This window comes from Patagioenas fasciata, chromosome 3 (genome assembly GCF_037038585.1).
Source record: "Patagioenas fasciata isolate bPatFas1 chromosome 3, bPatFas1.hap1, whole genome shotgun sequence".
Taxonomy (NCBI): domain Eukaryota; kingdom Metazoa; phylum Chordata; class Aves; order Columbiformes; family Columbidae; genus Patagioenas; species Patagioenas fasciata.
The window spans coordinates 103,907,144-103,933,180 of NC_092522.1; the positions used below are offsets into that span (position 1 = coordinate 103,907,144).

At 39.2% G+C, this 26,037-nt stretch overlaps 1 protein-coding gene across 12 annotated transcripts in view; it reads right to left on the reverse strand.

The window, feature by feature from the left end:
• DLGAP2 (DLG associated protein 2) overlaps window positions 1-26,037 on the reverse strand; it is a 463,673-nt gene that overhangs the window by 69,111 nt on the left and 368,525 nt on the right. For all 12 annotated transcript variants that reach the window (XM_071807014.1, XM_071807012.1, XM_071807011.1 and 9 more), the window contains 2 exons: window positions 19,196-20,265; window positions 3,443-3,654 (listed from right to left, as the gene is read on the reverse strand). In XM_071807014.1, the coding sequence (XP_071663115.1) occupies window positions 3,443-3,654; window positions 19,196-20,265 (1,282 nt within the window). The remainder of the gene's footprint in view (window positions 1-3,442; window positions 3,655-19,195; window positions 20,266-26,037) is intronic.

The following is a 26,037-nucleotide window of genomic DNA, read 5'->3' on the forward strand; positions in this document are numbered from 1 at the left end:
ATATTCTTGTCCAAGAGTGACTTAAAAGAAATTATTTCAGAATTTGAATGTTTCTGTTAACTCAGTTACATTTACCTATTTATATGTTGTCAAATACATTTTTTTTTATTCAGGTACAAATATGCATTTTTATTGTGTATGAATTTTTAACATTCAATTTTCTGAGCCGTTGAGCAACACAAACTGACCAAATAGGGGCAGACTTTTGTCAAAGTAGAAACACAATTTAAATGGGAAAAAAATCCTTGCAAAATGCCTGATAAAACTCAGAAGAGAAACATGCACACATGTCAAAGGTCTGTTGAAGCTTAAGTGAATGTTTTTCTAATTTTTGTTTTATCCTGTTCAGGATTTATTCTTATGAAACCCATCTAAATACATTTTGCAGACAATCATGTTTTCTTACCACTGAAACTATCTATATTCAGTTTTTATTACAGGTCTACTGGTGCTCTGTTAGACTTAAGTTCCAAGCTATCATGTCACCCAAGCAGAGGACTAAGAAAGTATAAGCTCCATTTTCTTTCAGTGCATTTTCTCCCTCCGTCCTGGTAAACAAGCCAAAAAGCCAGCTAATGCAGCTGACATCTTGAATTATGTAATTTCTCATAATCCATGCCAGAAATGCTATCGAGTCCTGCTATACATGCAGGAGTGATGTTCAAAACCTCGGCTTCTGGCTCAGCAGTACAAGGGGAACTTGGCATGCAATGGGGATTACTGAGCCATGCCGGAGGAAGAAGGAAGGCTCCATAACCATCATTGCCTGCTACATCCTCACAGAAATTTGCCAGACATAAAAAGTAATCACAGTGACAGCGAGACAGAGAGGTATTGGGAGGAGATGGTTTGTGGTGAAAATCCCAGTTTAGGGTGAGCGCGTTGTATTCTTGTGAGAAATTTTCTGTCTGCTTTAGGACTGCTGAAATTTGAAGATTTTTCACAAGGAAGACATATAAGAACCAGAATAGCTGTCACATTTCTTCCTGAAGTTCATGGGAAGAAAACGTGTATGCTAGGCTGGCAGATTCATGGTGCTGCCCCTCAGTTTAAGGCAAAACCAAGGATTTAAAAGATATCTGTCAGCAGCAGCAGCCTGGCTGCTCAATTATTCCTAGTGCAGTGTTTGCAACAAATTCTTAACAGATCCCCTAATAATATTTCACAGTATTACAAAATCTTCCTTCTTTTTGAACTGCAGTTAGCAGTAACTATGCCATTAAATGCTTTGGGACCATGAACAGGCACAGCTGTCAACCCCAGTATATTGCATCAGCATCACACTCGTGTTTTAACCAGTTATATTTTGAGTGGTGTATTTGCAATACCTGGAAAACTGACAGAAGACACAACACTTGGTATTGATCTCCTAATAACCACCTGCCTTCAGGATTTAACAGATCAGAAAGGTGGGGGTTTTTTGGTTTTTGTTTTGTTTTTCTCTTGAAACTTATTCTTTTAATAGATATGTCTAGATGCTGTCTGGATCTGTTTACAAACGGTGGGAGTCTAGGGCAGGCACTGAGAGCTGCCACTCAATGGAAAATTTGTGCTGTTATCTATGTTCACTTGTGAGAGGCCCACCCATAGCCAAAAACAAAGAACAGAACATATTTCATTTGATCTCAGTACTTGGAAAGTTAGACCTGTCTGTGTGAAAAGATTCCAGTTTGTGGTACTAGAACGGATACGACATACCCTCCAAAGCAGGATGGCTGCATCCAAACTGCCTTCTGGGGATGATCCCTGGCCTACAGCAATGCCCAGCGCGTGGCCCGGCAGTGGCTGGGACAGTGCTAATAGACCCAGGCAATGTCTGCCAGGGGCCACTACAAAACCTTCTCAGTGTACATAGTCAGGTTTCTGTACTCAGGTTTGTTTTCTGGAAATGTTTAATCTACCAGCAATAAGACAGCTGGTCGATGTGTAGAAGTTTGAGAAAGTCAACTATCTCCTCTTTCCCTGTTGCCTTCAGAGGGGTCCCTCTTAACTAGTCACAGACATAGATCACCCTCCTTTAGTGTTTATTGTCCCATGAGGATAATTGCCCTTTTACTGGACTCACAGCTTTCAGAACCATTTATGAGAAAATGCCGTACTCAAGAATTCACAACATATTTCCACCATGGCTGAAAAATTACAGGCTCTTCATCCTGAAAGACCTCTATTCCCACTGACATGTACTCACAAGATGAAAATTAACCATCTTTTTATTTCCCAGGGAAATTTGGACTGAATCAGTTGATGCCTCAACCCCCAAATTCAGCCCAGATACAATCATATCAAAAATTCAAATGTTGGTTTTAATTGCTATCATTAAGAGTCAATCTTTTAATCTTTGGAATTCAGCCAGGTACAGGTCTGCCAGCAATACTTAAGTTATAGCCCATGTTTTCATCATTGGAACTAATATTCTAGCAAATCCTTCAGACTCAGATTCAGGCCTGGTTTCCAGAAAACAGGTCTCTGGCACCCTTTGAGATGCCGTAAGATATCCTGCCTGCATTTTAGTTGCTAATGGAGAGTGGAGACCTGCCAGTCTTGTTTTGTGGTATCTCAGAACAGCACTTCATGGTACAGACATCATTGTTTGTGCATCTGAACTGACCCTACAGAGATGTGTAAGTAAGCTGTATGAAACTATATAGTTGTAAACCATTCTTTCCAGCAATAGTGAAAGTTGATGGTTTTCTTCAAGACTGCAAGCTAAATAATTCAATTTAATTAAGCCAAAAGGATTTTTGCCTAAGGTTTTTGTTTTGTTTTATTTTATGAAAAGGTGAGTCACTATGGTACACTATGCATGGTTTTACCTACAGAACAATAAACAACCTTTGATCAAAGGTTTCATTCTTAATTTCTTCATTTTATGTATGTCTCCCAGGCAAAAAGATCAATTTTCTAACACCCAGTCATATATAACTACATATTTTCCTATAGTTTAAAAATTTGCCTTAGTTATTTAATAGGACATATTGTAGGTAGTATGTATGAAAAACAAACAAAACACCCAGCAATGTGTTTAAATGAGTGTGATACAGTGTAGCCGATACAAAAGCATTTTACTGATAAAAAGTAAAAGATGCCAAATTTGTGACAGAATTATATATTTGTTATTATACCTAGTATACAATAGTATATTTTCTATTTCAAAGAAAACAATGAAATAACAAAGTAGCCCCTCTGGAGAGAAATATTCAGAATTTTAAACTTTTGTTAAAAAACATGGATATATTTCCTTCAGTAAACATACAGTCTTCCTGAAGTAGCAGGTTTGTTGCATGAATGGAGGAAGTAAAATGAAGACAAAAAATGTTAGCTTTTTAACTATAGTATCATATATTCTTATAGATACTGACTACTAGCAGTAAGACACAAGGAAAAATTACCAAAGTCACAGCAACTTTCAGAAAGATGTATAACATGGTATAGTGAAACCTACTTTTGATGATCTCCCAGTGGTCTTTGTCCAATGGATTTTAATAACGACTCTGGCCGAACCGTTAATTTTGGTGATGTCTTGGGGCTTGTATCAGAGTCTCCACTTTCTTCATCTCCCATGGCCTTAATATAGCTCCCACTTCTCATTCTTCTACAGGGGATCTCTTCATCTTTCCCACCAGCTGGGTATCCTCCCCATTCGTCCTGAGGTACCTAATGGAGATCATAAAAAGCACATGCGAAATGTTCATTATGGTTTTCATATGTTTAAATGCTTCCTTCAATTTTTCATTTTACAATGACAAGTCATAATTTTTTTCATTCTTCAGAAACAGATCACTTAGAAAGAAACTTCTAAGCTCCCCAAATGATATGGCAAAATAATGCCAGCTTCAGGATTGGAAATCTTTAGTTTATAGATGTTGTAATCTAAGGAACACTCAGGTCATGGGTGGTAGGCTGAGCTGCAATATCTATTTGTAGACATGCTCTAAATTGCAAGAAATGGCTTAGCTTAATTTCTTAAAAGTTTGCACACAGATTTTTCATCTGATAAACAGTAAGTTGACCAGGTGTCTCAGACCTAAAACTAACTGAAAGGTGAACACTTCAGTTTTTTACCAGCTCTCCTCATAAGTAGCTTTGGCTACTTTTTAGGAAGGTGAATGAAGTATTTAAGTTAAACTCAGCTGTGGTTTTGGCATAAATGGATAGGATTCTGATTTAGGGCAAACTTCAGTGAGAAAAAAAAAGTTGCAATTCGTCTTTTGTCATATTTAGAAACTGCAAAATGGTTAATGGAGGCTATAACGTACCAGGAACATATTCAATTAATTACTTTTATGTTTGGCTGAGGCTGCTTTCATGCAGCTGGGGTGGTTCTTCAGTTAGTGAGGTTGGTAGTCGGATAACCCACAGCTGGTGGGTGGATCTCTCTTTGCACCACAAATTAGCAGAGAATTGAGCAGAAGTAGATTTTCCAATCCAAAGTGAAACCAGCCTTTCTTCAAGACTTATGGATAACCTCAGTAAACATGTCTCTGCCAGTCTTGCTAATTCTTTGCCTTTTCTTTAATCTTCCAAGGTGGTGAGTCCTCTGGTCCTAATCCAGAAACACACTTAAACATTTGCTTAACTTAAAGGGTATAAGCAGCTCTCTGAAATCCATTGTAATGACTCAGGGTTAAAAAGAAGGATGTGACAGCATACATCAGTGGACCAGGGCTGATGCACTTGGCAACATCAAATTCTTTATCAACATAATGACTTCCTATATATTAAACAGTATAATGACATTATTTACCAATGTAGAATAAACCTGAACTTCCAGATAAGCTTATATTAACGAGTTTCTGCAAAGCAGGATGTCTAATAAAGACTTTCAAATAGAATGTATTTGAGACCTCCTACAGACAGAGTTCACTGTGGAGCTCAAGCAAATGCTCCCATTGGTTTCAGAAGTCTTGGAGATCAGATTTAAATAACTCCCATGATCTGCCTGTCATCCTTACTGCCCTTTCCACATACACGAACTAGCCACACACTAGGTGAACAGACTTTGAGTCCCAAAAAGCAATTAAGGAGGAAATGAAGTTTTAAAAGAGGGTGAACAAGTAAAGAAAGAGATGTTAAAATAAAAAAACAAGCTCAGGAGAGAAAAAAGAGAGACTGAGGATGAAGTCAGATAAGAAGAGATGAAACAGATCATACAGATCAGAAAAAAGTTAGAGACAAGTATTAGAGGAAACAAATTATGAGATATATTCTTATACAAATAATAGGACAGAGCATGAATCTAAATGAAATACGGGTTAGATCATGCAAAGAAACAAACTTTTCATATTATTCAGCTTTGGATGGTGATTGGAAAGGGAGCATGAAAAATCTTCCCAAGCTTGAAGCCTGTGAATGTGATCTATCGCGCTCATTTCATTTCTAAGACCTAGTAGGTATGAGATTAATGTCGGAGGAAGGATTTTCAAGATTCTAGGACACCTAAAAGGTATTGACATGTCGTGACACTTGTAATAGCCAGACTCCTAAAATATACAAACTAAATATATTTTCTTACGCTTTTCTATTTACTTTATACATATATATATATATATAAAATACAGCTGGCAGGACTATTAATTGTAAAAATCTGAATTGGCAAACTATATTAAGAAAAATCAATTAACATCATAGAAATATACACTCACTTTAAAATCTTCTTTATTACTTGTATGTCAGCGTAGCTAACAACAAAATCCGAAGGCTGAAAAAGCATTTAGTGGTATCTACATGGGCCCATTGTAAGTTAATCTGTTCAATTTTTTGTACTAAAAGTTAATTCCTATATTCAGTCTTACTACACTTTAAAAAAAAAAAAAAACAAACCACATAACTTTTTAATAGAAAAATTATTTTGGATTGAAATTTCTTTCCTTCATTTTAGCTTGAAGATAATTAAATAGAAAGTTTAAAAAGACATTGATCAATGACCTTTTACTTACTCGAATGCAAAAAATGATTAGTTTTTCAACTTTCTTTTGTCTGAAATTCAATGTTCAAATACCTACGTAAAGACTGTATTTAAATAAGTAAGCACAGGCTTATTTGTTGATTGAAGTTGAAATCTCGCTTTAAAAGACAGGAGTGACTGATTTTTTTACATTAAAGTACCTAAAAATTAAGTTTCTTCACTGTGATAAGGAGCTTCCCGAGGACAAATCTTACACTTCTATGTTACTATTTTTGTTGATTACTTTTATTTCACTTTCTGAATTAATAAGTTAAATGAATTTACATGAAAGCTACAAACTGAAGAAGCACTGCTCCATTTGTGCTGTAATGTACTCACGGTACACACAAATGCACCAAGAATCCCTTTCTAATCAAAGTAACCTGTTGACTATTACAGAAGCCTTTATGACTGAAAAATGTTACTTGCAATTAAAATATGTGTATTTTTTACCCTTGAGCCATTCAAAGGCACAGAATAAAATGATCACAGGGAAAATGTTTCCGGAGCCTGGCAAGCAAGTGTGATACTGTGCTCTCTCAGAAGGTTTCATGCAGAGCCTAGGAAAACAGCTGGAGTCCTCCTGCTGTCCTCAAGAGCCAATGAAAGGGCCCTTGACATTTTTTTCCCTCATGGACTGAGAATAGAAGAAAAACTGAGTCCCAGTTTGACCTGGTTCATCAATTTCTTTAGCTGATAGATTAAATACTTGCAAAAATCTTTCCAAATCCAGGCCATCTCAGACCCCAACGTGGCTTTAAAAAAAAAAGCAGAAATGTTATACTACTGCAGGAAAGATTTTTATTTTGAAATATTAACAAAAATATTCAACAGCATGCATAAGGGTCATGAAATGTCTGTTTTCTAAAACATGAAAAGGGCTTTGCAGCTTGGCAAAATGCTTTCTTACAATAGTTACCAGTCCCTGAAATTCCCATCTGCAGGGCTTGCAGCTGCTAATTGGGAATAATTACCCTAATTATCTACTTGCATATAGTGATGAGTGCTGATATTTATAAAGTCTGAAAAGGCCTTCCTCCTGTTCTTGATGTTAACATGAACCGTTGTATATGCAGTTTCTATCCACAGAGGAATTAGACAGCATATTACCATATGAATTTCCTTTTGTAAGAACAACGAGCTGACAAGGTCTGGATCTTTTCATTTCATTTTGTCACCGATTGCTGATTTGGTTATAACTACTACAGAAAATGATGAATCTCTTTCATAAATTTAATGCACTGTTGCTGTGAGGAGCACAGCCATGTTCAGGAAATTCTGCGTCATTTAATAGTTCTGCCACTGATTCAGTGTGATATCTTACATTAGTCACCTAGGTCCCATTTTTTTAAAGCACCTGGTACCTTAATCTTGCTACATTTTATGCAACTGATCCTGAGAATGAGCTCCAGGACCTTAGGTAGGAGCCTAAATTACCCACAAAAGGTATTTAGGGGAGTCAGCTCTTTCAAAGTAACATCTGAAAGGAACCAAAAGGTCCCTTTAGTTAGCAAACAAAATGCAAAGCAGGCAGAAAACCTCAAACACTTCTCCTTTCTTGGGTTTATTGTATCTGATTATAGGCAGCAGAAAGGCTCTTCTGTCATTTCCCATCAACAGTCTAAAACAATCTTCTCAAGAATAAATTCAGATTTGGTTTTGAGGAACTGAGCAGCCTTATTCTTTTTTTCCATGAAGAAATGGCTGTGGAAGTGGGAGATGTCACTGCTAAACTTCTAGTAAGTAATGGCAGGAGTGCTTAGGAAGGAAAGAACTTAGAGGTGATAAATATACTGGCATGCTCTTCTCTTCTTCTTGTAACTCACAACATTTTCATGAATCACTCACAGATTGCCTGGCAAGGGCTGATTAGAAGAGAAGGACTTCATGCACAAGAAAGGAAAGGCTGAGGGAGCTGGGTCTCTTTAGTTTGGAGAAGAGGAGACTGAGAGGTGACCTCATTAATGTTTACAAATATAAAAAGGGTGAGTGTCACGAGGATGGAGTCAGGCTCTTCTCAGCGACAACCAGCAGTAGGACAAGGGGTAATGGGTGCAAACTGGAACACAAGAGGTTCCACTTAAATTTGAGAAGAAACTTCTTCACAGTGCGGGTGACAGAGCACTGGAACAGGCTGCCCAGGGAGGTTGTGCAGTCTCCTCTGGAGACATTCAAAACCTGCCTGGACACATTCCTGTGTAACCTCATCTAGGTGGGGGATTGGACTGGATGATCTTTTGAGGTCCCTTCCAATCCCTAACATTCAGTGATTCTGTGATTTTGTGAAAGGGTGTGTTGCAGTCTCCTGATCCAGGCACTTAACATGGAATGAGGGAGCTTAGTTATTGTCCCTGGGCCAAACACCCACATGAATTTTACGTGAAAGGGTGTTGGATAAAACTTGTGGAGCACTGTAACAAAAAAAAGAAGTGTCTTTGCTCCAAACTGCCTTAGAGCCTGCTGCTCAGAATGCAATTTGGGGAACTGAGAGGATGGGGGTTAGACTTTGTGCAGCCAAAAGAAGAAACTGAACTCACATCTTTGCAGTGGGTATTCTAGAAACTTCATTGCTATGAAAACAAATTTCCATGTTTTAGAATAGAAGTCACTATCCATGTGTTTTGTTAGAAGTCCTCCCTGTTGGGTGTGTTGGTTGTGCTCAGATTAGACCTGTCAGAAGGATAGGATTTCAGACCCCTGACTGGACTTTGGCAGTGAGTCTGTCCCCTGATTCTCAGATTACAGAAATTCTGTGTGTAACCAACAGCATATTGTCAGGGAAAAGAGGGGTGAATTCATCAAATCTCCAGAACAAACTAGGAATCAGGGAATCACTGAGGTTGAAAGGGACTCTGGAGGTCTCTAATCCAGCCTCCTGCTCAAAGCATGGTCAGGTACAGCAGGTTGCCCGGCTGTGTCCAGCTGGGTTTTGAATGTTTCCAAAGATGGAGACTCCACAATCTTTCCAGGCAACCTGTTCCAATGTTTGACCACGGTTTTCTTTATATCTAATCAAAGATGGGTAAGCTAGGCCCCTCTTCAGAACTAGTACTAGTAGTGTGAATATCCAACCTTGCATCTAAGAAATTCTAGTGTCAAAACTGGAAGAACCAATGAAATATTAATTACTCTGGACTTTGACCGCTGCTATTTCAAGTTTTTTAAATTTCAGTTTAGGATTTAGCTAAAGGAGTCAAGCTGGTAACAGCCACTGGCATTTCAAAACTGATCTGCTCCTTTTTTTCCACCCACTTCTGTGGCATTTCCTTCCAGCTCCCAGAACTTTAAAGGTGTTCCATCACTAAACTGCTGATCGGCTTAAAATCTGGCATATCACTTTACTCTCTAAAATGAAACATTTCTAAATATTTGGCTTCAGCTCAGAGAGCTGACTATCACTTCTTCATATTTCTAATTCTCAAAGGTTAAAATGAGGATTACCTACCTCATAGGAGTCCTGTGAAATTTAATTAGCATGCAGATGTAAAACGCACTGAAATATTCATTATGACCTAAATCTTATCTCAGTAATATAAATTTCACATTTTACTAGAAGTAGAAGCTGTCTGTGCATGAAATTAGACTATAGATGATATGAAGAAGGGTAAGATATGCAACACTATGAAGTAGATATGAAATTTTTACAATTTTATGCTTTCTCAGCCTGGTCAAGAAGATGACACCCCTCCCCTCCAAAAAAAAAAGGACACTAACTGACAGAGATTTTCTCTTAAATCATGCCTTCTTCAAGGAACCTCAGAAAAATAACCTTTTTGCAAAGCTGCGAGTAGGTGAAAGCAGATTATAGTCTCCAGCAACTATCAAGAATGGTTAAATACTGCAAATAGTTTTGTGAGGACTTTGTGGCTTTGTTTATACTGTTTGGATGAATGTGGGCCAAATGCCCACCTCGTGACCCTCTGTGCTGATACTGCTGGCAAAGACTGCAGTTCAGCCACCTGCAAATCTTCTGCTATGTTGCTGGGTCCCTCTGGACTCAGTGCTGTTTCAACACGGAGGTGCAGGCAGATGACATTAGTGGGCTTGTCCGCACTACGAGTGATTTTTACCTGCTGAGCCTGGAGCTCACTGAGATCTTGTGCCAGAACTTTGATGTGAGATGAACTGTGGGAACAGCAAGACGTGCGGTTCCAGGCATTTGGATGATAAAATAATATCAATACTAACACGACCATTTGGATGGTCTAAGAAGAAATAATACTAACATGATTAAATCACAGCAATTAGTCAAAATGCAAAGGGCCTTGGACCGGTTCTACAGAAGTATGTTTTTTATGAGTGTAAGGAGTGATAACCCAGGCCAGTGAGAATGATAACTTGGGCCAGAAAACTGCCTCCGTATGTATGATGCGTGAATGTTGGGCCCGGGCATGTGAATGAGTGGGTCGAACGCCCACAAGATATGCATGGGAATGTGACTGAAAACAGTCACAAGATGAGTGTGGTGTGTTTGAAATAACAATTTTTGAAAAAACATCCTGTCTACCCTCTTGGTCCAGTACCGTATCTGTAAACCTACAAATTGAGAACTGTTAATTAAAGAAGGCTCAGTTCAGCTCGGCTCAGCTCTGCTCTCACTGCTAACAAGAACTCTGTGTCTTTGCACCTCTGTCTGTGTCATTCTCATTGCTGCAATGAGCTTGGACAGAAGTGAGGGCTTGACCTGTACTCAGATGAGAACCTAGTCATATATAGCCTCTCAATCTAAGACAAGAAAACTGTAGGGAGTCAACCAAGAAACCTGGGTTCCAGTTGGCTGCGTATTTCCTTTGGCAAGTGATGCAGGATGCTGCTTCATGGTCAGTTTAAGCAGCTTTAAAATTATACTACCATCAACTTAAGCTAGGCACATTTTTCTTAAGCGATATTTAGCCATGTAGTCATACCAGTAATGGTAAAGGGACTTAGAGTGCTACCTGGAAAAGTGCCCTAGCAACACTAATAAAGGTAAGTAGAGTTTTTAGCTGAACTGGTGAGTTGCTCCAACTTACTGTGCTGCTGCACAATCATCAGTGTTAGTGAGAGACAGGGATGCAAATGTTATTGATGATCACCCTGGGGCTGGGCATGCAGTAGTAAATGAAGACCCACTGTCTTGCATGGAGGTCAGGTGGCCTGCAGCACTCCCCATCCCTGCTGTTGAGCAATCTTTGCTTCCAAACCAGAGTGGCTACCAGAAATGGTCCCTGGCCTGTGCTAAGTCCTGAACTGTACCCAGGAAATGTTCAGGGAAATACTGGCTGGCTTGGATGAAGACAAGGTCCAAGAGGCTGAGCCACTCAACAGTACAGAGGATCAGGATCCAGTGCCAAGGAACATTTCCTGACACTATGCCATTTGAAAGCATAGACGTAGCATTAGGTAGTGAAGCATCAAAGACCAAAACTTGGAACTTCTCATGCTTGCCACAAAATGCAGCATTTCTGCCAATTAATTTGCCACAGTCATGCACGCAGAGTTTGTTTTTCTATCTCTTTACCTTTTTTGGGCCAGCTCACAGCTGCATTTTCCTTTACAAGTTTCTCTATAAATTGAATTAATTTAATTAAAATGCAAATTCCACTTAAACCAAGCATCAAAAGGCTGAAGGCCTAATCTGGATTGCAGCTTGTCACTCACTAGAGGTGAAGGGGAGCCAGGAATATACCTGCCAGCTGGGCTGCCTGACTGACAGGGCAGCAGACGAGGCCCAGGGGACCACAATACCAGCAACTGAAGCTGAAGACAAGCTTTCCTGGCAGATGGTTTGGGGAGAGGTAGACTGAATTGCCTGAACCACATTTGCGGGGTGGATGGAGCACAGCTATCTGCACAGCACAGTGAATAAAACCAGCCTGTTTTTTGACTGATGAAGTTGTGGGAGAGGAGACTCCCTGAGTGTGGGGCATGTGCCCCAGCTCACAGGGGGGTCACCCGCACCCCTGTGGCCTTGCTGTGTGACCTCCAATGCTCCCACAGGCAGCTGGGGTCCTGTGCAGCACAGTGCAGGCATTGCAGTGCCTTACTGCTCTGTCCTTTTCTAGCCACTTTTGGAAATAGGAAAATAAAGCATCATCAGTCCCTTCAGCCCAGACTTTCAACATGGCAGCCAAAATCACCTGTAGGTCCCCCTGCAAACATCTTTGCTTTTACCACTGTAGACACCAAGTGAAATTCAGAGTTGTCACCTTATCATTACCTGTGTGAGTGGGGTAAGACTCCACATGGTCACATAAGTATAGACTAAGAGACAAAAATGCCCTTAAAGGAAAAGGGGAGGTGCCCCCAACATATTTACAATGCACAGCACCTCCAAAACCATGGAGACTGCAGGTGTAGCAAAGACCCCAAAGCTGCAGAGCTACTATAAGGCTAGACAGGGAAGAAGAACCTAAAAGGTAGCATACCCAGGGCTAACCCAAAAGAAGTTCTGTAGCAAACAGTATCTTATTTAATCTAAGCAGGAAATGATGTCACTTTTTTTAAGGACTACTAGTGAAAAAAAAAAAAAATAGTGCATGTCTTTAAAACATAAATAATTTTAAAGGCTGTATAAAATAGATATATTTGCTGCTCATCTATTTTTCTCATATTAACTAGTGGTTGACAGTTTTGAACAGCTAACTCCAGATGACTACAATTATTATATTTAGCTTACAGAGTGAAATGAGTAGGTTTTGTGCTTGACTATCTGCACACTTTCAAAAATATCAGTTCCCCTACAGAGTACCAGGGATCTTATCCTTATATACATTCAGCCATTTAAACACAAGTGCAATTCCACTTTAAAAAACAATGTTTAAGCACAGCACTGTAGGATGGCCAAAACCATTTGGAAAAAAAAAATCAAAGCAACGTTTATTCATGTTTTGCCATTTTTTACAGTCACCTGCTTGCAGGATAAATGGTACAGACTGCTCAGGAGAGGAGCTGGGTCTGCCCAAGGCAGCAAGCCTGAGGGATAGGAGAGCATGCGGTCATTATAACCCTGAGTGTGCGGTCCTGGCGGTCTCGTTTGACAGACGCAACTGGCCTGAGTGTGTTAAATAAGAAGTTACTCCTCGCTGAAAACTTCCTCAGACCCAGCAACACCTTTGGGTAACAACTGCAAAGGTCAGCCTTCAGCTTTGGTGAGGTGAACGTTGAAAAACGATTTGGCAACACACTGTACACTCATGTTATAAAGGAGGACAATTCCCCCTGATTAAAGGGCAATGGAATCATGGCCTCCCTTTTCTGCTCCTAGCTTTGACATTTCTACAGTAATAGGGACTTGCTTTGGCAGCTTTAAGAAAATACTAACTCTGAAATCTTTCTACTCTTGTTTGAAAAATGCTTCAGCAATTCATTTCAGCCAATATGAGCGTCCTGGTACACAGGCATGGGAGCAGTACGCTGTTGTATCACTGATTAACACAGTAATTCAAGACACTGGTAATGTGATACAGCTGTTCTGTCAGAGCTTTACACCATGACAGATCGAATGTGATCTTGTTTTTTGGTTTTTTTTTTTTTTTTTTCCTTCTTTTTTCCCCTGAAAGGGGCATTTAAGAAGTATTTTGTGGTTTTTTGTGACACACTAAACCATCAGAATTCTGTAAATACATGGAAGTGTCAGTTTTATTAAATCCTTTTTATTTAATGACCTTAAAATCATAAGTGCAACAATTCAGAGAGATGATAGGTAGAGAGAGCATGATGAAGAACAAGTAGGAGAGGTTGAGCTTGCTGCTCTGTATGAGAGGACAACACCTTTACTGACCTGGGGTTTAATTCCACAGAGTGGCCCCAGGTGCTGCACTCAGTGTTACAGGCTGACATTAACACTGTGAATGGGCTGTGGAGCGTTAACTGTTCCATCATTTCCCTTATTGTCTGGGCATCACAGGCCTCTCTTACACATCTCTGCTCCTGACTGGGAGGGCACAGGGCTGAGACACCCTTGTGGAACTGTCATGGGCTGTAGAAACGAAAATTGTACAGCACATGTCCATGCTGATTTAGGATGCAGACTACCCTGCTACCCTACTATCTATACTAGCTTTTTCTGCTGTGGAAACAACCCAGTTAATTCTGGAGCGGTGGCTGGCCGTAAATCATTGTGAAGGCAGCGTGGGTGAAAGTGATTTGGATGCTAGCATCAAAACTCTGCTAGCTCTGGCTAGCTCCACGGTGTGCATCAGTTGGCAGAGTATTGGATGCAGTTTCTGTAGTTCATATATGGGTTTTATGTCAAGCAAACAGATACAATCTGGTTTCATAAAGACAAAGTGCTGAGAAAGATGGATTGAGTTCAAATCCATCCATCCTTGCAAACCAGAGGCAGAGTGCAAAGCAGTAGCATGCCTCTTGAGGGCAATGGTCTTGTTTGTGGGAATCTGTCCTGTCCCCAGAAATGTTCCTGGAAAAATGTAACTGAAGGCTTAATGCCTATTTATCCATTAGCTTATCCTCAAAGCTTTTCTGCATGTAGGCAAAACTTAAACCAGCTAAGAGCCTTGTTGAAGCTGCTGCTTTTTTTCTTTTTCCTTTTTAAGAGACCAACTCTTGTGCTTTTCTTTCATTCTGTAGAGTACACAGCTGACATTATTACCCACATGCTTAGCAGTGCCACTGCTGTAATGGATGACGCTAGTACTTAAATGCACTAGGAAGACAGGAGTGGGCTGAAGCCATTTTTAGAACAATATGCTATTTTCTTTTTTCATGCTGACTCATTCACTGTACCTTGTGGTGTGTTTACCTTGGGTGCTTGCTGCTTCACAGGCTGTTGAATGGCTGAGGGAGGAATATTAATCAGTGACACGTAGCACTGTGCTCCAGAACTCCAGTGAGGGTGACTGCTATGCTCTTGCCTGTCTTTTGGCTTTATTGTAGGAATTACTTTTATTTAACTAGCATTCACAGGTATTTCAGTCCTGAAAACTGCAAACAACATTTTTGTATTCATCATTTTAGCACAGTTATCTAGTTCATATCCATTTTTTCTGTTGAAAATCTTTGCTCCTTGCTAGTACACGTATCAGAGTGAAATGAATCAGTCATTCCACTGTATATGTGTTGAACGTAATTAGTCAAACCAGCTGATGGAGATATATCTCACAACTGATTTACCTTTTTCTTAACATAATTAGTATGAAAATTAAAATGACGTGTAAAACAGTAGGAGCTTCTACAGCTATAACTATACAAAAGTGCACTTTACTGCATGTGTGATCTATTATACTTGGGGTGTTCTGCTGCTGAGTGAGATGACAGAAGTATTTGGTGCTCAGAACTGCATTTGTAGCTCAGTTTGTCTGCATTCAAAACAGAAATGAAAGGCCCATACATTAAAATTGTTGCCAATCATTCACAAGAATCTCATAAATGCTGTTAGTGCACGGTTAGAAACGGGTTCTCTCTGCTCCTGTGATGCTCGCTGACCATCTGGCTCCCATCACAGCTGATTTACCAATGAGCTGGAGCCCTAATGGGCACCCCGTTCCTTCCCTCTCCCTTCTCTCTGCACGTTCTCAACACCCCCACTGCAGCAGCAGTGATATGAATCCGATCATCTTTAGGTGAGAAAAATAATCACTATTTTATACAGCTTTATTTCTGCTACTTTAGTTCTCTGAAACTGTCCACTTTAGGACCAGATGACCACCCATGCTGGGACAAGGCATGTTGACTGAATCACCTCTGATTGCCAGCAGCACAGTCCCTGTGCGAGGGGATCACCCGGCTGCAAGGACCCTCTGCGGAGGAGCAAGTGATGTGAAGCCCTAAGAGAGGAGGCTAAGCCGGGAGATCTACCAGGTTAAATAAATACTTGCTTTCAGCCCTGGGTCATGACTTAAGCATATAATGTTCGGGTGCCTTCCAAATGTCTTTTCTCATTTCCCTTTTTTCAGGCATCTGTGAATTTGGTAGAAGCCCACTTCTTAGGAAGACGTTTTCTTTGTTCACGCTTCAGAGTTTCAGTTTTAAGGAAAAAACAGCTCCGTAATTAGTGTGGAAGACAAAATGGAAACCCAGAAACAGAACACAGAAAACATAATCTCAAGCATAGACCCTGCCATGGTCTGCAGTTTGGGATTCTGTATACCAAAACTTTTCAGTGGAAAACAGAAGTAGCAATATTTAATATAGGTGTCAAAAGAAAAATAATGAGAAGGAGACCACTAGATAGAAAAGTGAGTTGGGTACAGCAAATCCTCAAATAACTAGGTAGCAGAGGAAAAGCCATATGTATATATTATAAATTTATATTAATAATATATAAACATAGACAACTAATTTTTATTATTCTGGGGTATGTTTATGTATTCATATAGAAGACTGCTGAAGGACTATAATTTCACCACTTTACTTTGAAAAGAATTTTAAAATATATAGCTGACATCAGTCAGGAGAAATGTCTTTTAATGTCATGTGTTGTGATGCTGTAAACACAGAGATCCTGTGAAAGGCCTGGTGGTTTTTACTAATCTGTTCACTTGTGCACCTCAGGGAAATCTGCTGCTGCATAATCAGTTTCATAATCCCTCGAATTCTGATTTCCAGATATTCTGGAGCAAGACAGTAAGTTCTCCTGTCTAGGGAACCCGACATGTTTCTCTGCCTTCCTCAGTTTCTGAACCTAATCATTATTTTTATACAATCATTATTTAGTGATGCTTCTTACACTGCTGTAAGAAAAGTTAAATATCTTTCATCGGTTTTGCAGATAGAGCAATTGAATTGTGCAGCGATTAACAAATTACATTTCCTGGGTCAGAGAGAAAGTTAATGATGGGACTTATATCTCTGTTTTTAAGGATTACAGTGTGACAGCACAGCATCCCTCAAAGTAGAAGTTTCAAAACTGAGCATTTAGTTATGATATTGACAGAATGGGGTCCCTTCAATTTGTTTGCTGGCCTTGGGCTATTGAATAAGCCAGACACTCAACCTGAAGGATATCTATGCTCTGAATGGCATAACCAGATTCTACAGAGCATATATTTCATTTTAATATTTTGTAATGAGAATATTCCTGTTGTAAAATTCCTGGGATTATTGCTTTGGACACAACTATAGATTCTTTCTTGTAGTAACTGAGCACCCAAGTCTTAAAAAATTTCCACTACAGGATCTCTGTGAACAGGGAATGGCTATCCCATTTTTCAAGGGGTTTAAAAACAAAGATCACAGAGAACGTCTCTGGTGCAGCAAAAGTTTAAATTCACATCTCCTAGATTTTATGCTGGATGAACCTACCAGTGGATGAACCATCATAATTACTGGATAGAAATTCCTTTCTGTAGTCATCCCAAATTCACAAAAAGCATAAAACAATGACTCTGCAATAAATGTGCTTTCCTGCTTCCTAGGCTTGCCACTGGGCTTGATCCAAAGCTTAGCAATAACCAAGTTTGTTTGTGAACTCGGTGTTTCATACTGACTTGAGGATGATGATCTAAGTTGGGAGTAAGGAGAAGTAAAAGCTGGTGGCTTTTGTGAAGAAAAATGAGATGCAAAGAGGGGGAAGAAGAAACAGTGAACCATAATGAGAACGAAAGTACAAAATCCAGCAGAGATGTAGAGGAACCAGAACTGTAGAAGTCATAATAAGGAAAAAGCTAGGCATACCCAAACTTCTCTGTAATGTTGGAGCTGTACTTGTGGTTTTAGAACACAAACACAAGTGGAAGTCTTTGCACTGGACACGCTTCCAGTTCTGGCTCATTGAGTTAGGTTAAAAACTTCTGGGGAAGTGCAGGCTGTTTTACATACATGATGACTGTGCTTGAATATGATAAAACACCACAGCTGTCAGTCTAAATTGGAATCAGTTTGCATAGTAAGGCTAGGAGGATTGCAATTTCTTTATTTTCCTTTCTCTTCAATGAGGAACTTTCTCTGTTTCTGTAGGGAAGATTGATCCTGTATGTCGCCATATGCTTTTGAAAAAAATCTGGCTCCTCAAGTGTCAATCATTACTATCGGTCCCCTGTTCCTCAGAGGGGAGAGAGCTCTGCACAGAAGCACAACAGTTGCCAGTCTGTATTTGCTGGCTTCTGCAGAGTCCACAGGAGCTCAAAATCTCTAAGTACCTATATCTGGAGTGGAGATTTGCCTACATTAATGTGAGAATCAGTTAAGTTCTGGAGAAAAGAAGTTCCTTAAAATGAAAAAAATAAGAGAGGATACTCAGAACACTATGGGCTTTGCAGGTTGTACTTGGTAAAAATATCTGAGGGAATATTTGTAGACTATGTTATTTTCCAATGGCAAAGCTAGCTGAAAAAGTTATCCTCCCAGCAGCTCCCTCCTTTCTGCTCTACTCCCACTGAAGTTCCCTGTAGACCCTGGTGTGCTAATGACACTTGTCATGGGACTGAGCTGGACCTAGGCCATGTAAATGATGTAAATGTCTAAAAAAAATACATTTTGGAAGCTAACTTTTAAACCCATATCACTTTAACCTCCAGATCATTGTGCAGCATCATAAACAGCTACATTTGCATAACTTTGGGGTCATAAATGGCAGCAAGCAACAGGTATTAAAGTTTAAATGTAGGAGAAAGTGGGAGCTTCTTGGTTTCTGCTAAAGAAAACAAGTGTGCAGAGCAGCAGTAAAAACAGTGTGAGTATCAGGCCTGAAATATTTATTTCCCTGAGGTGCCCATATAACTTTTAACAAGCATAGCTTATAGTATGGTCTCAATAGGTTCAGTTCATAATGATTTTGGGTGTTTGACACACAAAGTTTGTGATTAATCACCATCATCATCATCCTGACAAAACAATGGAGTACACCAGCAAATCTACTCTCCTGTTACTTAGAACAACCTGGATAAAAGGAATAAAATAACACACAAACACACACAAAAAAATCACACAGCCTATTTTAAAAATTACTCATTTACAGATGTATTTGACACACTTTTCATAGGTCCCAGACTGCTTGGAGAACTGCCCCTTTTTAGTCTGATGTATGGATTTTATCGAGATGTTCAGAGTAAAATCCAAAGATGAAAACACATCCACTGACCTTAAACTAATTTATATCACATCAGTTTTATTTAGTTTTTAATCTATGCCCTATAAACCAAGACAAAAGCTAGACTTTTATCACTTTTGTGAAGTATCTGCATTAAGTAAGCCATACAGATATTCTTTTAGGAGAGATACACAGATTACCCTCGTATTTTTTACAGTTACTTAATAGCATAAACTCAGATGCTTTTACCATTACAAATATCAGGAAAATCTTCCTCTTACCTGAAGGTAATGGCATGGCCTCAAGGAAGGTTTGATTTCCTGATGAACCAGAGGCTTATCTAAGTTCAGTGATGATTTGCGATAAGCTTCTTTAGCCTGACTTACTGTAAGTGTGGACCAAGAACTCCTTTTCATATATTTACCATCAGGCGTCATTGCTAGCCCTTCACAAGCTGAACATTTCACGTCATTGTTACTTTTGGAAGTCTTCAAGGAGAGATCCCCAAAATGCCCCTGGAGCGTCTCAGGATAGCAATGGGATATATGATCTGCATGGTGCCTATTTACCACGCTAGGGGTTCGGTAAGTGCTATCGCTGTCCAAATTATCATCAGAGCTCCACCAGCTGCTCATTCCAGATTTATGCTTGGTTTCTGGCTTTCGCTCCTTACTTTTACTCCTTTTGCTGTGCTTGGAGTGGTGCCCGTGATGATGGTCGTCCCCTCGACTGTCTCCCTTTGTTCCATTAACGTTGCCCTTGGATGATCCTTCCAGAGAATGAGATTTAGTAAAAAGTTTCTGGACTGAATGAACGAGATGGCGTATTCTTCCTGGGCTCTCACTGCGTTGTTCCGCAGCTGTTGAGGTCCTCTGGTACTGTAAAGTGTGAAACCCATCCCGGTGAAGAGGAAGTTGTTTCTCAAATTGGTCCAAAAGATTTGCAGGAATACGGTTAATCTTAGGGTTACCGTGAGACATGGCGCAGTCGTCTCTGGAGTCGTAATGAGAGCTGTAGTGCATTCTGGGGAAAGTGCTACTTGACATGTGATCGCCCATTACCATGGGCATCATCATGCATTCAGAATGAATGGAGCTGCGTGGTGAGCAACGATGGTGGTCCATCGGGCAACTCTCTGTGGGGCTGAGAAGATACGATTGCCTTGGCTCCTGCCCATGGTGGATATGGTCGTGGGTGTGTTCACAATCTTCAGGGGATGCTAAGCCACAAGTATGAGCTGAACATAACTGTGGTTGATTGCGACTACCGGATAATCCTTTCATATTCCTCGGAGCAGGAGAGTATCTTTCCTCATTGAAGTGCTGAGAAGGCGACCATGAGTACTGCTGGTCTGTCAGGAGAACACACAAAACCTATGTTATGTGTCTGATTAAAAGATTAACTTGCAAAATCCAAGTATATTGCAAACCTAAACACTTTGTGAGCTTGATGGAAAGTCTCACCTTTCACGGAACTTCAGTCACCATTTTAAGACTGGTTAAAATTGCTCTCTACGAGCAAATTATGGGGTGAATGCAGCTTCCTTCCTGTTTGCAAAATTGTCTGCTAGCAGTTCTAAATTTTATGAAGCTATTCATTATACAAATTTACTCTAACAGATTTAATGGATACATTCAAGTATTCCATTTATTATTTGATATCTGGAATTCATATGAAAAGCTTTGTGGCTAGTCATTTAAGTTACATGGGTCTAGTTTCTATTTCTGTCATTTCTCAGTTGGATGTCTTAACCTAAATGTATGCTTTCTCCATGGAGCCATTTTCCTATCACAAACAGAACCTCATTTTCTTAAATGAATTTCAGCTTCAGGATCCCAAGTTCACTGTTCACAAACATAAATAATAAACAGCAAAGAGAAAAAGAATACGGACATGCTGAAATGAAGCTTAATTTTCATATCACTAAACGGTTTATGAATAAGCATTTCATACTATTTGAACATCTGTTATCCTTAGTCCAGAAGTATTGCTATTGGCATACATGTAAGGTTTTCTCTATTAGGCAGTTTTTCACTTCTTATGTCCAAATTACAAAATACTTATTTAACTACTCTATGTTGTTCCTGATAAAACAAATATCTTTAAGTCCACAATATGGATTTTCAAATACTTGAGTATTTGTTCCTATGGACCATGCGCTCCAAGTTGTGGTTATTAAACAAACATGATTACAAAATAAGAGCAGGTTGTAAGAGAAGATTTTGATACTCAAGCCTTTGATTTTTTTCTCTCATCAAATTTCTTGCAGCTGTCAGATGCTACAAACACCAAATTAAAGGAAAAAAAAACAGAAATGTTTCAATCTGATTTTAGCATTCACTCTCCCTCTTCAATTTCAGCTTATTTAAGCAACATTTCAAAAGCAGACAAAGATACAGGATGCAAGACAATCCTTTAGAGGATCAGACAGATGCGTAAGTGTTTATACAACCCACTTAGCACACTCTTTCTGCAAATTTGCTCTAAAGAATCTAAATACTCTTGCACAGGTGGCTGATACAAGGAAGTTGAAGGATTCAACCAGAATGGAAACCACAGAATATGTACTCATTATATATAACAACATAGTTGGACACTGGAGACTAGCCTCTAGAGATAATACATTAGGCAACAGCACATTGAGGGGTTTCTAAGTATATGACAGATCTCTTCTAAACAATATTCCCAATGTTGGTGAAAATTCAATGCCTGGGTATGGTCATGAAACGGATCAATACCCATATAGGTTTAATTTTTTTTTTTTCAACTAATAAGTATTATGTCATTATACCTTCAGTACAGAATGCAATTTGTTGCAAGTCTTTAGCGTCAGCAATTTCATAACCTAAAATACTCTATATTTTCTATAGTGGAAGATGCTTAGATAATTTCATTACTTCCTAATTTCAACAAAGCTCCACATAATGTTTCAAAATGAATGTAACATTAAACTAATAAACAATAAAATATCCTTCATCCTAGGCACAATCCTGCTACACTGAAGTCAAAGATGAATTTAAGGGTCCAAATGTCATCTCCAGAATTGATCATGTGTGTGTGCATATATCCTTTTCTGGTTCTGTTTTAGTTTTATATCAGTTTCTCGTACTGAATTCTTGGCTGTTTTCACATTAAAATAAAAACTTCTTACTGTTGATTACTCAGGCTGTTGTACTGTTCAGTTTGTAATATCCTGCATAAATGTAGTTACAAAAAGGAAATCTAACTGTTTCTCTGGAATAACAATTTTGATTATCCAATTAAAAGTACAGCTATATATAGACAAGGTAGTAAATTATAACAGTACATTGGGATTCAGTCACATAAGTAGCACTGTAATTAATGGTACTTAACCTAGTATATTACCAAATATTGTCAGGAGAATAATTATGGTCTATGTGTTCAACTTTGTCTGTGCTTCTCATAAAGGGTTCCCATAGCACCTGAGAGAGATTGCTGCATTAGTTCTTACAATCCCATGAGATGTAGAAGGCACTATTCTCCTTTTACAGCAAAAGAAACTGGAATGCAGACAGCATTTTCCAAAGTACTTGTGGATTTGCTGATTTTCATTTTTACAGTGCTATGACCCAGAGGGAGGTGGAAGGTGACTCTTCCATCAAACTGACAGCATGATGAGAGTCAACCCCAAGTCTTTTTGTCACAATCTTGCACATCTATGAATGAAGGTAAATCTTGTACTTCATCTCTGAATCGCCAATGCATTAAAAAAAAAAAAAAAAAAAAAGGGAGGGATCTGGCAGAGATCCAGAATGAAAGAAAGAGTTGGACAGGAATAGGAAACTCATTTAAATGACTTCTCTAGCACAGAACAGCTAGTGCCTGGTGGTTTCTTTCGGCCTCATGCAGCATCAAACATAGCTCGGAAGGCTTCAAGCATTTTCATCCAGTTACATGCCTAGGAATATGAGACAGCATGATTTGATTGCACTGCAATTGATAACCCAGCAACCACTTTTCCATCCCTAATGACTACCTATAATTCTAGCTCAGTGCAACTATAGAAAAACACAATTTTCTGCATGTTGCCTTCCCAGCCTTATAGCATTTTATGTGCCTCATGGAATTTACAAAGTTTTTTGTTTGAAATACAGTCGCCAGAAACTGCTATAGGTATTTATTAAAATAAGCATAATGAAAATAATTAAAAACTGAATTAACAAGGGTCATTTTCCAAAAGTCAGATAATACATAAAAACTGGGGAGGGACCTAGACCATGATATAGGCTCTTATGTCAGAAAGAATCCAATAATTCCAAAATCCTGAAAATCCCTTAAAGCTCTTCTTTTCAGAGACTACTGTACAGATATAAGACAACCTTTAACCTTGACAAATGGAAGGATTTCTGCAACCCTTCCTGCCTGTTTCAACTCTTTCCCTGTTATGCAATCTCCTTTCCTGCCTTTTCCCCCTGTATTTTCTTCTGGCCTTTGATGCTCAAAGAGCTGCTCTCTTGCTCCAAGCAGATGTTAGCTTGCCTGTCTTCAGGCACTGGTCACAATTTTCAGAGCATTCAAGCTTTTTCCTTGTGCCAGTCAGTATCAAGGGAAGAAAGAGAAATTCAAGGACCAAGAATACTGCTTGAAATAATGAATTAAAATTATTATTAATGTTCTAGGGCAAAAGGGCTAAAAACATCTAAGCAATGAAAAGTAAGGGCTGCGGATCTCCATTGTTCCTGGAACACTGCTCTTTGCTAAAGAGAATCAGCGTAAAAACAGTGGAAACCTCTCTGGTATTCAAAAGAAGCTCATGTCTCCACAAATCTTTTTGCACAATTCTTTTTGTGTGTTATGTGTTGAAAGCAAGCTTTTCAACCATAATAACAATGCTTGGAACTACTAAATGGTGCCTGATTTTTGCTTTTGTTTATCTATCTATCTATCTATCTATCTATCTATCTATCTATCTAACTATCTATCTATCTACCTATCTATCTATTGTGAAACATGTATTTCTACTGAGAAATTAATTTAAGTTGTTTTAACCTTATAAGCACCTTGGTAAGCTTCTTACCCATCCAAAACATTTGTGTTGTTTTCGCTGGAGAAGACACAGCTCTTTTACAAAGTGCAACCAGTAACATGCGTTGCTGAAAGAGATACCTAACGTAGCTTTCAAAAAGATGTGCTATAGAAAACATGGCTACTGCATTGTGCTGTTTCACTCAATTCAATTAGTGCTGCAATGAATTATGAAAAAGAAATATACTCACAGTCTAACTTATAACTAATAAAAATATTAAAGAGTGTAATAGAAAATATATTAATCGAATAAGTACATATTAAATAAGAAAATGCATAAATAAAATGTTTTAGGTGGAGATTTGTCTGCCCAAGGACTGATGTAAGTAGCATTAGATGAGAACTGTTTCCTCATTAACTTGTTGTAGTATTTTTCTCTGTTTTAGTCTAACCTTAAAAAGAATATTTCCAGGGCCTAAGGAGAGTGACTAGACTGCCAAGTGCAAGGAAGAAATTCTGGAAATGCCTCAAGTTCCTATTCTGGTCCCATGAGATTTCCAACCTGTTTATGGAGCACAACACCTTGTACGAAATTTACATAAAACTGCAAAGATTGGGTGACTACCTGTCTTTAACCTCCAGCTTCAGATGATTTGTGTTTTCCGTTACAGTGAGTTGATGCATTTGCACTGTATGCAGTGCCTTCACCTGCCTGGGAATGCCTATCTAACATCTCAGGCTGCTTACTGGAAATACTGAACTTCAAGGGGTAGCATCCTCTTAAAAATAAGTAATATCAGCTCTCTCAGGATGATCACAACAAGGTGCTTTATGCATCCAGTCTCTCTGTTAAAGGAGAGAAAGCAGTTCTGAGGACTGAATGCCAAACACCGTAATGCCCAATGTCAAACAACCGCTAGCCATGGGCTGCCGGAGGTTTCTGTCTTGTTCTGACACAGGATCTCTCTGTTCAGGCTCCTGAGTGGTCCTTGTGGTTGGCACATATGGCTGTGTTCATACTAGTAGACTAAACAGACCTAGAGGATGTGATCAGTCCACACAGTTAAACTGCTGCCATCATAGTTTCATACTATGTAAATAGGACTCTTCCCACCAATATATAGATATGATTTGAAGAATTACAAATATGCTGTCTGGATGTGGTTTTATTTTGGAATGTGAGAAACTGGCATGATTCATCTCAGTCTGAAGTACATATCTAAAACCCTTTGTGTACATATTTATCTCTGCTGACTACAGCGAAAGCTGTGGTTGACAAGTTCTGCTGCAGAAAACTACAACATAAATATATAAATTTAGGTGATCTGAGGCACATGTCTAATGCTAAAACATGGAAAATGATTTGACAGCCCAAGCTAATTCAGTGGAACCACATGACGCATAATGACGAAGGGCAAGATGGTTTTTATAACTCCTGAGTTAGATAAAAATAGACATGCAAATTCTATTCCTAAACCAGCACCGGTGACCAGAACATACCAATTTGGAGCAAAGTCAGAAAACCCAAAGGGAGAAGTAAGGAGCACGTGGAGTGCTGCCATTTATTCAGGACAGTCACAGTTTCAATCACTGACGCAGATGTCTGCAGGTGGAACAAATATTTTATGGCATCCAATCATACTGTTCAGCATAACAATTCTCCGACTTCAGCTTCATCCATCTTTCAAACAGAGATTAGGAGACTGGCAATCCAACACCCCAAGGGATTTATTTCTGAGATAAATAAGCATGATCAGAGAAAAGGGTGCAGAATAACTGTCACTGAGCAAGAATGGGGTGTCTGAGGTGGCAGGGTGGAGATGGGGTATTTAATCTCAGGGGACACATGGTATGATATAATGGGAGGAAGAAAAGCACGGAGAACTGTGATCATTGGGGAAATCTGTGACCAGGGCCATGTTAAAGCACAGTTACAACACCGACTCCCTGGCATAGAGAACACAGTGTGCCGTGTGTGAAAGAGGAGAAATGTGGAAATAGTATTTGAGGAATGAGGACATCCCACATCTTATGGGCAGGAGAATGGGCACTTGGGCTGTATGGGGAAGATGAGCGACAGAGTCTTGTGCCCATGCCATGAAAAAGGACAGAAAACCATGAGAGGCAATATGGGATG